Raw genomic sequence first — 13,661 nt, 5'->3', positions numbered from 1 at the left:
TCTGTCAGAAAAAAATAATACTTTGGTGTCTCTGCATGCTGTTGCCTAGAACTGAGCAATTAAATTCTGCCTTAATGTAGCCATGCACATGGAAAATGAGATGCGCTAGCACCTCCCTTCTAAGACTGGTTATGAGGTGGGACATGTGCGTTCACTGGCCTTCTGCTGGCTGCTGGTGCAGTGTATTCTGTTTGGCTAGGACCATCTTTCATACTGCAGCTGTGTGTTCCAAGTGGCTAGTATCACGCCGTGCACCCTGTGGACGCTTACATGTACACTAGATGGTTAAAGAAAGGAATTGGGACCTTGAGAAAATAACTACACCACAGTTTTAGGTGAATTCCTTTATCTCCCCGTGCACACCAGCACTGAGTATTATCACACTTTCAATCTGTAGCAAGTGATTCTTTAGTAATAAATAAATGTAAGGACAGAAAGCTATGCCAGGAAACTGCTTTTGGAGTCTCATGTGTCACCTCCCATAAATGTGTGTCACCACCAGTTTCTGTGGTGAAGCAGGGTCAGACCAGCAGCTTGATCACCTGAGATTAGTGCTTCTCTTGGCACAGGTTTTTCATTCCGATATAATTTAATTTGCAGAAAAATTGCAAGGATACTGGAAAGATATTTAGATACCACAAGTGTTAGTTACCATTTGCCTCATTGGCTTTCTCTTTATGTCCAGACACACTTTGTCTCTGAACTGTGGCAAGGTGCAAAGTTGACACGCCCTTTCTCCTTAAATGAATGAAAAACAATGAATGTTTCTAAAAATATGAACATTTTTACCTTCTTATTTTTAGTCTTTTTTCTTTTCTTCTTTTTTTTGGTGGGCGTTAATGACTTACAGTACAACTGTTGACGCATGGGATACAATTTCTCATTTCCCAATGATATAATCACTGTGCCATTATCAGAGCTAGGCAATTGAAGTTACGGAATCCTATTCTTGAATCTGCTGGGCCTGTTCAGATTTGTCAGTTGTCTAGATGTTCTCTGTAAGTGAAGTAAATTCTGGACATTAGAGTTTATTCAGTTAGCACATGTCTTGTAAGCTCTTTGAATCTGGTCTGGCTTCTCAGTATATTGGTTGTCTCCTATGACCTTGCTGCTTTTAAAAATAGAGTTGTCATTTTGTAGACTGTTCTGTGAATTAGGCTTGCTCTGTATCCTCATAATGAGATTTAGGTTTTGCATTTCACAGCAGTAATATCTCTGAAGTGCTATGTGCTGTTGTGATGAATCATTACAAGAAGCATTTGATGCCAAGTGTTCCGCTCAGTCTCCTGGTACATGATTTTGTGTGTCCGAAATCAGACTGCCCTGCTTTTGCTGAGTCTCTAGACTTGAAGATAGATGTGTATTCTTCATATAAGATTTCATGTGCTAATGGATGCCAGCCAGTATTCCCACAACTCACTGTGCCATTTGGATAGTGAAACTTATGGCCATTGTCCATTCAACTCAGGAACCCCTCCCAGCTCCAGATCATTGGAGAGGGTGCACAGTTGATCTAACCTGGATGTTGCCGGCAAAAGCGGTTGCTGAGATAGCTAGATGTGAAGGTGTCAGTTCTCCCCTCCCCTTTTATTATAACTTTCCATTCTTGTTGACTAAACTGCTAGGGGGACTGTTGTTTTCATTGAAAAAAACACGGGGAGGGGCGTTTAAAAACCAAGGAAGCTGGACTCTTAACTGCTGTATCCGTCACGATACAGGGGAAGCGTGACTCTCCACCCTCCGGGGTGCGGTGGGTTACAGCATGTCTCTTAGAGCGACCCTGTTGAGTTTCTGTTCTAATATAAATGTGTTCAGTACATGTGGTGACTCGGGAGAATTCATTCTGCCTATGTCATCTCTGTAGTAGTGGCCAAGTTTTGAGCAGAGTTGCTCTTAAACGTGGCCTCATTAGCTGGTAATGCTCACATAACATTGTGGTTCAAGAAAATCCACATTACCTAGAGTACCCATCTTAAGTCTGATTTTAAAGCAAGCAAATTCATTTTACTTTAACCTCACTAGGTTCACCTTTTTATGAACAGTGAACACTTGTGTTCGAAATAAGAGGGAGGGGGTTGTTAATTATCATAGCTAAATCTGCTTCCATATACTGTAACTGAAAATAGAAGAGCTTCAGTCAAATATTAAGCATTCACTTCCCACCGATAAATAACATCTAGGTTCCCATATATCCTCCAGCTCCTCAAAATCTTCTAGTAAGTAAGAACCTGCACACACAGTATATAAACACACACACCCTTTCGCTTACCGAGGAACTGCAGGATTGTTTTCTTCCACACCAGGTGCATTTGCTTTCATATTTACTAGTGTTAAGGAAGTGTATGACCACAAATGCACTGAGGACAAACATGATAAAAGCACCAAAACTCGCCCATCTTAACACCTTTTCTTGATAACATGCTTCACATGAGAAAAACACGTTTTCTTTCTTCCTTTTTTTTTTTTTGTGAAAAGGGTAAAGATACAAAACCATTTTCAATATAAAGCAATTAAGTAATTATACTTGTACAAAACCAGAGACCCAGCTGTATCTAGAATATTGTCTAGGAGCAATATTACAATTTTGAGCGTATTTTTACTTATTTGCTAGGTCAGAGAAATTGAAAGGGGTAGGGGAAATAGAGGGGGAGACACCTGCAGTACTTGCTTTACCACTTGTGAAGCTTCCTCTCTGCAGGCGGGGGCTCAAACCTGGGCCCTTGTGCATGGTACCAGGTGTGTCACTGCATGACCCCCAGAATTTTTATTTTATTTTATTTTTTAAGTTTTATTAGTAATGACTTAATATTCATTTACATAGTTATAATCCCATGCTATTCCCACCACCAGAGTTCTGTAACCCATTCCTTCCTTTGGAAGCTACAGTAGTTCACCCAAAGTTGCAAGTATGTGTTGACTATTATTTCTATAACTGTCTATATTTATATGTATTTCCTGCTTCTTTTTTCTCCTTCTTCTTTTTCTTCTTCTTCTGATGGTTCTGTCTTCTCTTCTTTTCTGAATTGTACCTGCACCTATTACTAGCTGCAAATGTCCTTCCTTTTTTCTCTCTCTGTGTCCTGATGGAATTAGAGTTTAGAGCCCTCTGATCATCTTCCTCTATCATTTCTCCCCCTCTGGGAGTATGACAGAATTTTTATTTTAAAAGCAGGCTCAAGTTTGTTGAGAAACTCATCTGCACTTGGATTGTAAAATAAAACATGTAGTGCTGCTCCAAAATCCATGGAAAGTACATGCCAAGACCTCCGGAAGATGCCTAAGTTTCAGATTTACTGAGTCCTAGGCAGGATATATATATATATGAACTAGTGAGAGATTAACAGCAATAACTAATAATAAAATAGAACAGTTATGACAATGTACTCTTATAGACAAGCCTCTCCCTCTCAAAATATTTTGGTAAATACAATGCTACAAACTTTGGTTGAGATCCGCAGATAATTAAAACTACAGGAAGTATAACCACACTTGGTACTATTGTAATTTCTTCTGTCTTTTCTGTATTTGACACATTTCTGTAGAATACCGAACTGAGAATAAAAGACAAGAAACATTGGTGTGATATTTGTGGAAGTAGAAAAGAAAGCATGAACGATCTAAATTCATAATTAAACAAAACTCAGCGGAAACATTTTGTGACATAGTATGTGAGTTTTATGTAGTTCAAAAGTATTGAGATTTGTGAACCTTGATGCAAAATAATGAGATGAAGCAGCATATGATTTGAGAAGAATTAATAAACCTGATTCATACCTACAAGGATCCATATCTCATCCATTCCACCAGAATGAAAAAAACAAACTGATGCTACCCACTATGACTATGCTCTGTGAGCCCATGGACTATGAACAGCAGAGCAAGTGGTACCAGGAAACTGTTCAAGATTTTTGTTTGTTTTTGTTTTCAAGATGGCTCTTGTCTTTCTCATCTAATTAGAATGCTAATTAATTAGAGTGGGTGTCTAAAACATACTTAGGGTGTGTGTGTGTGTGTGTGTGTGTTTTGAGAGCCATTTTAAAGTGTGTATTTTGTTACTTCTGGGTATAGATCGCTACAAGAAAATCTGTCTTTGGTAGGGTTGAGTCACTAAGTAGATCACTTAGTATCTAGAAAGTTACAGAATACGTCATACAACTACTTACTTAATTTCTTCTCTTTATTTTTTTTTCCAGAAAATTTGGTGAGCGACTTCCACCTAAAAGACTCACTAGGTAAATATTTCATTAACCTTCCATCCAGACATTTTTTAAGTTTTGTCATTTTACAAACTATCGGAGCTCTCGAAAGAAGTCATTGTAATATCAGTATGAGATCATATAAGCTTGTTCCCACATCTCCCTCACCCATAACCCTCCCTCCCCCAATGAAGTGGATAAGAGGATATCATTCAACGGAGAAAGTACAAAGTTTTAGCAGTAGTTAATAGAGCACCGCTACAACATGACGATAGCTTCCTAAATTTAGTTGCTTTTAGCCACTTTATCAGTTTGTTGATTATAGTTGGCACTTGACAGTTACTAGTCTTTTCAGAAGGCAAGATTTATCTACTTTAAAAATGGAAGTAAGTTTTTATTGCTGTAACAATAGTTTATAGCCTGAGTTTCAGTTGTACAGCATTATACTTTGACAGATTTATGCTTCATTACCACTCAAGGACCTTCGAGCCAAGATCTTGCCCATTTTGAATGAAATTAAATATTATACTGCATTATAATGACATAAATCGATCTTGCACACATTTTTAATTATGCATGTTACATTAAAAGTACTAGTCTTGAAAATGATGTTTAAATTTCTAAGAGTAGTTATAAAGTAAGGACACACCCAGTTTCATAGTCACAGTCCCAAAGTCAATGTTTACTCTGCGTTGTAGTGCATTTTAAGTGAATGGTGTGCACTGTATTATCCTGCCCCTTTTCTTCTTAAATGCTTGCTGTTATATATACCATGTCGCCCCTTCTAGCAGTTCACCTTCATGATCATTTGGGTTATTTCTACATTATTATTCATCTCTTTCTCTCTTTTTTATATTTATTTATTTATTTATCTATTTATTTTGCCTCCAGGGTTATCGCTGGGGCTCGGTGCCTGCACTACGAATCCACTGCTCCTGGAGGCTGTCTTTTCCCTTTTGTTGCCCTTGTTGTTTATCATTGTTGTTATTGTTATTGTTGTTATTGCTGTCATTTTTGTTGGATAGGACAGAGAGAAATGGAGAGAGGAGGGGAAGACAGAGAGGGCGAGAAAGACACCTGCAGACCTGCTTCATCACCTGTGAAGCGACCCCCCCTGCAGGTGGGGAGCCCGGGGCTGGAACTGGGATCCTTAGGCCAGTCCTTTCACTTTGCTCCATGTGTACTTAACCTGCTGTGTTACTGCCTGGCCCCATATTATTCATTTCTTACTATTTTCTTCTTCTTCTTCTTATTTATTTATTTTTGAGAGAAAGAGAGACAGAAAAACACCAGAACCCTGCTCAGTTCACACACATGGTTGTGTCAGCAACAGGACCTCTCACCTCAGTCCTACTGTCCCATTGTTTCTCTGTCCCTATTTCTCACATTGATATTTTGAACCCCTAGAACTTCAACCTCTCAGCAGTCTTCTGTTTACTTTTACACATTTCCTTCTTGACTCTGCTGCAGCTGTTTTCTTTCTGGGAAATTTTAATCACTTCTTGGGCTGCAGTCTTTCATGCCTGAGGCACCAAAGGTCCAAGGTTTAATCCCCAGGACCACCATAACCCAGAGCTGAGCAGTGCTCTGGTAAAAATAAAAAATGTGTCACTATCACATACTTGTAGCTTATGGACTCCAGGCACTCTAGAGAGAGATTAGTCAAACACCCACTATCCAAACAAGATAGATAGAAAGTAGTAAATTTGTCACATCTGTTTCCTTGCTCTTTTCTCCCCCCCCCCCCCTTTCTTTCACCTCCAGGGTTATGGCTGGTGCTCAGTGCCTGGACTACGAATCCACTGCTTCTGGTTCAGCCATCTTTGTTTTCCCATTGTTGAATAGGACAGAGAGAAATTGAAAGAGGAGGGGGAGATAGAGAAGGGGAGAGAAAGATAGACACCTGCAGACCTGCTTCACTGCTTGCGAACAACCCCTGCAGGTTGGGAGTTCAGCTGGCTCACACTGGGATTCTTGTTTTTAGCACGTTAGCACTGTGTGCCCTTAACCAGGTGTGAGACCACCTGGCCCCCATTGCCTTTTACTATCAGATAAGGCAACAGATGCTGAATGAGGATCAGTGACCCACACCTCTGATCTGATTCCCATACTTAATAACTGCTGCTACTGTGTAAGCCGGCTTCCTATATGGCTGCCTTTTATTTATGGTGTAAATAAAATAGCAATTTGTTTAGAGTGTTTCTTGATGATTTCTTGTCTTGGAAATAACCTTGCTTTAATTTTATATGTAAAAATCGTAACAGCCAGGATTCTGTTGGTTCAAGATTATGACTATTTTGTCTGTATGAACCTTGTATTCTTTATATTCTGCTCAGCAAAATAATTGGGATGAATAGGATATTGCAGACACTGAACCTTTAGTACAACTTTTGCCTAATAAGCACTGGGTAGTTGGATTAATTTATACTTGAAAAAATTAGCATTCCTTTTTTTCAAAATTAAATCCATCAATTTAAATGAGCTTTTATTAAATTTTGTTGGGTATTTAATAACATCCTTCAGGGTAATTGTGTTGGGATATAAATGATAGCCCTTTCTCAGTTCATGGCTAGTGTTATTTTAAGAATATGTAATAATAAATTTGGATGATCTAATAGTTTGTGATAGTTTTGTTGTCAGTGAAAAGCACTAAATGGTGAGCTAGATTATTAACACAAATACTACATGCCATTAATTTTATGTAAGCCATTTCAAGCCAATTTATCAGCATCTTAATGATTCTGTTATTCTGTAAGTTGTAATATGGCTTAGTAGTTACTCTTAAATTTTAAGAATAAAGATCTTCTTTTAAAAGACAAGGTTGATAAGATCTGAGGCATATGCAGTGGTTAGTGCACCAGGCACGAGGTCTCAAGTTTGATATCCATGATCATAAGTGCCAGGGAGGGGCTCTGATTCACTTACACATAAGTAAATGAATAAACAAGTAAAACCTTCTACAAAAAGAAACGTAGGTTAAATTTGATTTAAGGGTTTGTTTTTGCTTTATTGTTTCTAGAATTACTTGTTTTTAAATTTTTCATACTAAAAGCATAGTAATAGCCTGAATTTCACTTGTTATAGTAATATGTGCATTTTATTTTAGGGAAGCTATGCGAAATTATTTAAAAGAGCGAGGGGATCAAACAGTACTCATTCTTCATGCAAAGGTCGCACAGAAGTCATATGGAAATGAAAAAAGGTAAGATTATTTATTTATTTACTGGTGAAGAGTTAACTTTAGCTGTTCTATGAATTGGCCAGTGATGTATTACGCAGGTTAGGTGTATGGTTTCTGCTTTTGGGTTAATTTACAAATACAAAATGGAAAAATATGAAATTTGCCGGTATAAAAGGAGAGAAGCAAATTGAGCTGTGAGTGTTTAGTAAAGATCATCTGTTTATGGTTGGGAGTATGGATCGACCTGTCAAAGCCCATGCTCAGCAGGGAAGCAATTACAGAAGCCAGACCTTCCACCTTCTGCATCCCACAATGACCTTGGGTCCATACTTCCAGAGGGTTAAAGAATAGGAAAGCTATCAGGGTAGGGGATGGGATACAGAATTCTGGTGGTGGGAATTATGTGAAGTTGTACCCCTTATCCTATGGTTTAGTCAGTGTTTCCTTTTTATAAATAAAAAATTAAATTAAAAAAATCATCTGTTTAGTATTGGCACTGGCTTTTATGAATTGAAATTAACCCATAATTTTGTGGGACACTGCTTAATAATCCCTGATTAGTTCTGAGGTATACTAGCTAATTCACCAGCTATATTTTCTTTTTTTAAAAATATTTTATTTATTTATTAATGAGAAAGATAGGAGAGAGAGAGAGAGAGAAAGAAAGAACCAGACATCACTCTGGTACATGTGCTGCTGGAGATTGAACTCAGGACCTCATGCTTGCGAGTCCAATGCCTTAGTCACTGTGCCACCTCCCGGACCACCCAGCTATTTTTTTTCTCTTATTAGGAAATATAATTTTGTAAACAAATATGACCCCCCAAAATTACCAGTTTCAAGAGCAAAGTCTAAACAGATCTCTGAATTGAAATGTAGAGTGCTTTTTTTTTTTTTTTTTTTTTTTTTTTTAAGGATAAAGAACTCCCAGCCCTTTCTGTCCAGCTCCTCCTCTTGTTCAGATCAGGAAAGATCAGCAGAAGTGAGTTGGTACTTTCATGCCACATTAACGTGGGCAGTACAGAAATGACATATAAATCAGAGGACTCAGAACTAGGTAATAACAAAATGATCTTTTATACTTAGTATTTGTCATAGCAGCTTATACAGTTTAGCATTTTTTATTGTGTAATTGTAGATTTTTTAAAAAATTTGATTCCTGGAATTTTCTTGTTACCTGTTTCTCAGATCTGTCTCTCTGAAAGCATATTTGTGTTAAGCACCAGCCACCTCTCCTCCCCTCGGACAAGGATGGCTCGGAGGAGAAACAGAAAGGTTTCTTTTTTTTTCTTCTTCTTTTTGATTTACTAGAAGCACCAAACTGAAGTGAAAGAAGGGATTAAAAACTGTTGGGTTGAAGGGACATGGTGGCACCTTCATTTGTGAGACAAAGCAAACCTTAGCATACACATAAAAGAAAGGAAATGTAGGTATACACGTAAACACGCCATGCTTACTTAACACTATTTACATGTTAGAAGACAGTTAGGAAGGCTATTTAATTGATAATCTCATCCTCAAAGTGGATGAACCAGTGAGAACAGTATTTAGGACTCAACTGCCAAATGTTCTTTTTATTACCCAAATTTACTAAATTTGGTTTATTTAGTTAGTTTATCAGATGGAGGATAGGAGTTGTCATTTCCAGTATGGGACCTACAAATCAAGTCAGGACAGTTGCCCTTTCTCCACGATACTGAGACTGCAAGTTTTCTCCCTCTGCCAGGCCCCCAGTAACAAAGTTGAGGGTGCGTATATAGTTCCTCTGTTTTTCAAAGCAAAGCAGAATAAGCAGCTAGCCTCACTGCTTGTGAAGTGTTTAAAAGACCAGCTTTGCACTTCACCATGAATCCAAAGAAGAAAGTTTCCTTTGACTTTGCTTCATTCATGAACTGAAACTATTCTGGAAATGGCTTACATATATGTTTAAATTTTAGCCCTTAGGATAATCTTATAAAGTAGGCATTCTTTGAGTGAGGAAACTAAAGAACTCAGGCTCTAAGTAGGGTCACTTTAGTTAGGATTGTGTGTATCCAGAGCTAGTATTCCCAGGTCTACAGTCCCAGACTTCTGTTTATCATATTTTCGTAGTTTTCCAGCTTGTGTTTGAAGTGTTAGTTATCTGCAACAGGGCAGTAGCGGTTTTCAAATTTAGCTTCACATAGGGCTTTCCTTTTTACATTATCTGAGTGAGACTGGGCAAGACCAAAGAGAGTAAGAATAGAAGTGTTCACTTGTATAATTTCCACCTTGGCCACTATTGCTTCTTTCTGTGGATTTTTTGAAAACTGCATTTTAACAGCCAGGGAAAAACCTCAGCTGGTAGAGGACCAGATTAGCGGGCCTGAGCTTCCTGGCTTAATCCGCAGTGCCCTACACCAGTGGTGCTCTCTCTCTGGTCCGTGCCCGCTCAGTCTCCTTATTGTCTCAAGTGAAACCCTCTCATGTATAATAAATACATTTTTTTTTTGTTAAAAGGGAATGAAAATGCACTGTAATATATATATGTATATATATGTGTGTGTATATATATATGTATGTATGTATTTCTGACAATCTAGTAGGTACTATGAAGAGGTCTCTTTGTTAGAGGTCTTAAAAGTTGCTGTGGGGTGGGGCCCAGTGAACTAAAGGGGAGGAGCTACTTAAAAAATAACCAAATTCTTGTGGCCCGGGAGGTGGTGCAGTGGATAAAGCATTATACTCTCAAGCATGAGGTCTTGAGTTCAATTACCAGTAGCACATGTACCAGAGTGATGTCTGGTTCTTTCTCTCTCTTCTCCTATCTTTCTCATTAATAAATAAATAAAATCTTTAAAAAAAAATAACCAAGTTCTGATGAGGTTCCTCTTTGTCAGTCACTTAAAAATACATGCTTACAAGGGCAGAGTGGCATATCAGATTATAACTATGCAAATTAATGGTTATTAAAAAATTATCTTTATTTATTGGATAGAGACAGCCAGAAATTGAGAGAGAGGAGAGGGAGAGAAATGAGACATTTGTAGCCCTGGTTCACCACTCACAAAGCTTTCCCCCTGCAGGTGCAGACCAAGGGCTAGAACCTGGGTGCTTGCACATATGTGCACTCAACCGGGTGTACTATCAGCTGGCCCCTTAATGGTTATTTTTATGGTGGCTGTCTTTACTTTCGGTTTCTCCTATTTAGCCTGGTTGGTCTAAAACTCCAGTTGAAGGAATGCCAGCATCTAACCTCCAGAGAACAAAAGGAAAATGGTGGAAAGTACAGAATGAAACTTTCCCATTTCTTTTAATTTGTATTATTAACATTCCCAGATGAGCATTATAAAGTTGGAAATCTATTAAAGTCACTTGATTTCTTGAAACCATTAGCAGTGAGGGAATGCTAGCACAGTCCAGCCTCCTGGTTAACTGGCAAGGTTTCTTCCTGTCAGAGGTCTGGTCTCTCAGGCTCTGGAGGATAGTGAGATCAGTGGAAAGAGGAAGGTCCCTCATGTTGATCCACATTTAGGCTTTTCTGGAAAACTGCTAAGCCTTGAGGCCTGAGGTAGCCTGGGGATATGGCCATAGTTCCCTTGGCACATAAAACAACTCCCATGACTGATGCTAGAAATATTTAGCCTGGAAATTCTACCCTAGAATTTGAAAGTTGTTCTTGATACAGACTTTCATACCTACTAATGAATATTTGCACCATATGTCCAGTAGTAACTTTGTTTGTTAGTCGTAATATTTGTACTTTCTCTTTTAAGACTTTTCAGACTAAAAACTAGACTTGTGGGGGGGGGGAACGGGAGATTATTGTGTCTGGAAGAACATTTTCACTGCATATAAGAATGCCAAATGACTTAACATTCCTTCACCTGCTTGCCAAGGAAAGTCATTAATAAGCAGCAAAGGTGAGAGCGCCACTGTTGGACATTCCAGTGCATCAGGTCCTCTAGGCCATAAGATAAACCACAGTTCTGAAGTCCTGCTGAGAACTGGAGTTGATTGGGGGTAGCTAGTAAGCTCCTGTTTGGGAGCTTTTGAATTGAGTAGTCAGTCAAGAGCCAGATACTTCAGCAAAGGTAGGCGGGTAACGTAAAAGGTATGTTTGGGTTTTGTCTAACTTAATTTATATTCTGCATTTGGACAGAATAAAAGGCGTCTTTGACTCTGTTAAAGTATTTTCCAGACTTCATCTCAGGATTTGGGGAAGAGTTATTGAATCATTCTCTGAAAATAAAGACTGATTGTTTAGAGTTAGAGCATGAATGGAATCGTGTGTGTGTATCGCCACCAAGTGGCAGAATAAGGCCTTTTCTTAGCTCCTTAGATCTGCTGGGAAAATTTGCTGTTCCATGGGGTATCCTCTTACAGCAGCTGTGCACCTCTGTAAACTGGCGACTTCTGGGTCAGACTCTTCAGTGTTTGGCAGATATTAACCATCTCCCCAGCTTTAGGGGAAAAAACCCTGTCTGTTTCACATGCCATAATAAAAGTTCCTTTTAGTTTTTCTTGTTAATTATGTGTGTGCCCACTCCCTTTAGCTTCCTTTCTTGTGTCTGTCCTCTTTCTTTCTTTGGTATATATGTTTATATTGAGGGTTACATTACTATTGAAGTTTCTAGAAATGAAAATTCGATTTTCTTCAACTGTTTGGTAGTGGGTGACAGCACTGGGATGTTTAAAACCTGAGTTCATGGTCTCATGATGGAAATGTCTCAGTGCTTTGGTTATACTGGATTTGCTGTTTTTCTGAAGTTGAACCTCCTTTTTTTTTTTTTTCCTTAACAAATATCACATGATGGGGAGGCCCTTTTTACTATAGAGCCTTGGTCAGTATTTTGAGAGATGAAGAAATTCCTTTCAGCAACCAGAGAAATAGTTCAAGATGGTGAAGTGCAGGCTTGCAGGCCTGAGGTTTCTTGCGAGCTCTGTGTGTGCTTGAGTGACTTCTCCCTCTCATGTGAAAGCTCTCTCATATAAACTAAATAAAATCATAAAAACAAATTTCTGTCAACCTGTCTTAATTTTATGGGCTATTAGTTTTATGCCATTTTATTACCATACTCTGGAGAAAATCACTACTACCCAGCCTTTTATGGTTTAAAACCCTTTATATATTTTTCAGACATGAAATAAAAGTACCCTTTATAAAAACTCATTGACACCTGACGTCATTGTATTATACACCAAAAAAAAAAAAAAAGGGGGACAGCTCTTTGGGCTTTCTAGCTGGCATATCCATATCCATATCGCCAAGGAGCCTTGACATCGTGTTCAATAAAATACTAATATGTGACAAGCTGTCAAAACGATGCCTTCTCCACCTGATAGCAGGCCAGCTAGGTATTTGGGTCTGTGCCATCATAAGCATTGGGTGACTCCCAGCTTAAGGGGCCAGAAAGATCCCTGGTGGAGACTCAAATTGAGCCAACTCCAGAACAAATCAGCCAACCTAGGCATCCCTCCAAATGTGGAGTGACCTGGAGCCGAGCCCACTACCTCGGCCGTGACCTCTCTATCTGCGGCCACGGCGAGAGCGTGAAGGCCTGAAAGCTGCTCTGATTCCTCTCCTGGTTTATTTAAAAACAAGAAACTCAAGAGGCTCCCCTCCTGCACTCAGTGACCAGCTTCCTCTGGACCTTTGGCTTCAGCCCTCTTTTCTTTCCACCTCCTCTTTTCTGCTCCAACCACGCTGCTCTTTTGTTTCCCCACTGTCTCTTGACTCCTTCAGAGACCCTTTTCCTCTGGCCCTTCCCCTGCCACTCTGTCTCTTGCCCCAGATACTGATATTCGTGACTTGAGGTTGTGACTGAAGCTCACCTCTTGGGAGTTTTTCCTGGCCGCCTTAGACTTCTGCACTGAAAGTCCTCCCTCCCAGCTTTATTTTTATCCCTCAGCATTTATCAACAACTGACACTTTAAAAAAAAAAAAAAGTTCTCTTTCTCTTCATAGAGTGTAATTCCCATCAGGACAGGGTTTTTTTTTTTTTCTTTTAACATCTACTGTATTTTTTGTTCTTGCTACTGACTTGGTGTATAGTAAATAACATAGAAGATGAATCAGCAGTTCTCTACTATAGACCATGTTTTCATTGAGAGCGAGGACGGATACCACGGTCTGGTACTCTTTTTCTGGTGACATCACACCTCCCATATGGTGCCCGGGTTCAAACCTGGCTACACATACATCCTGGCGTGTGCCTTGCCCAGTCAACTGTCTCCCAGCCTTTAGGGCTTTATCAGGTAGAGAGACGGGAAGGAGATACTACACCCTGTGCCACAGGGGCCAGTAACTCAAAAATGGGCCGCAT

General features: G+C 39.2%; 1 protein-coding gene across 6 annotated transcripts in view; it reads left to right on the top strand.

Annotated features, from left to right (window-relative positions):
• The window catches only part of RBPJ (recombination signal binding protein for immunoglobulin kappa J region), a 239,025-nt gene that overhangs the window by 207,965 nt on the left and 17,399 nt on the right, over nucleotides 1–13,661 (top strand). For all 6 annotated transcript variants that reach the window (XM_060188250.1, XM_060188248.1, XM_007521397.3 and 3 more), the window contains 2 exons: nucleotides 4,194–4,232; nucleotides 7,303–7,398. In XM_060188250.1, coding sequence (XP_060044233.1) covers nucleotides 4,194–4,232; nucleotides 7,303–7,398 — 135 coding nt within the window. The remainder of the gene's footprint in view (nucleotides 1–4,193; nucleotides 4,233–7,302; nucleotides 7,399–13,661) is intronic.

Source organism: Erinaceus europaeus, chromosome 3 (assembly GCF_950295315.1).
Source record: "Erinaceus europaeus chromosome 3, mEriEur2.1, whole genome shotgun sequence".
NCBI lineage: Eukaryota > Metazoa > Chordata > Mammalia > Eulipotyphla > Erinaceidae > Erinaceus > Erinaceus europaeus.
The sequence above is the reverse complement of the archived record's forward strand: the minus strand, read 5'-3'. Positions and strand labels throughout refer to the sequence as shown.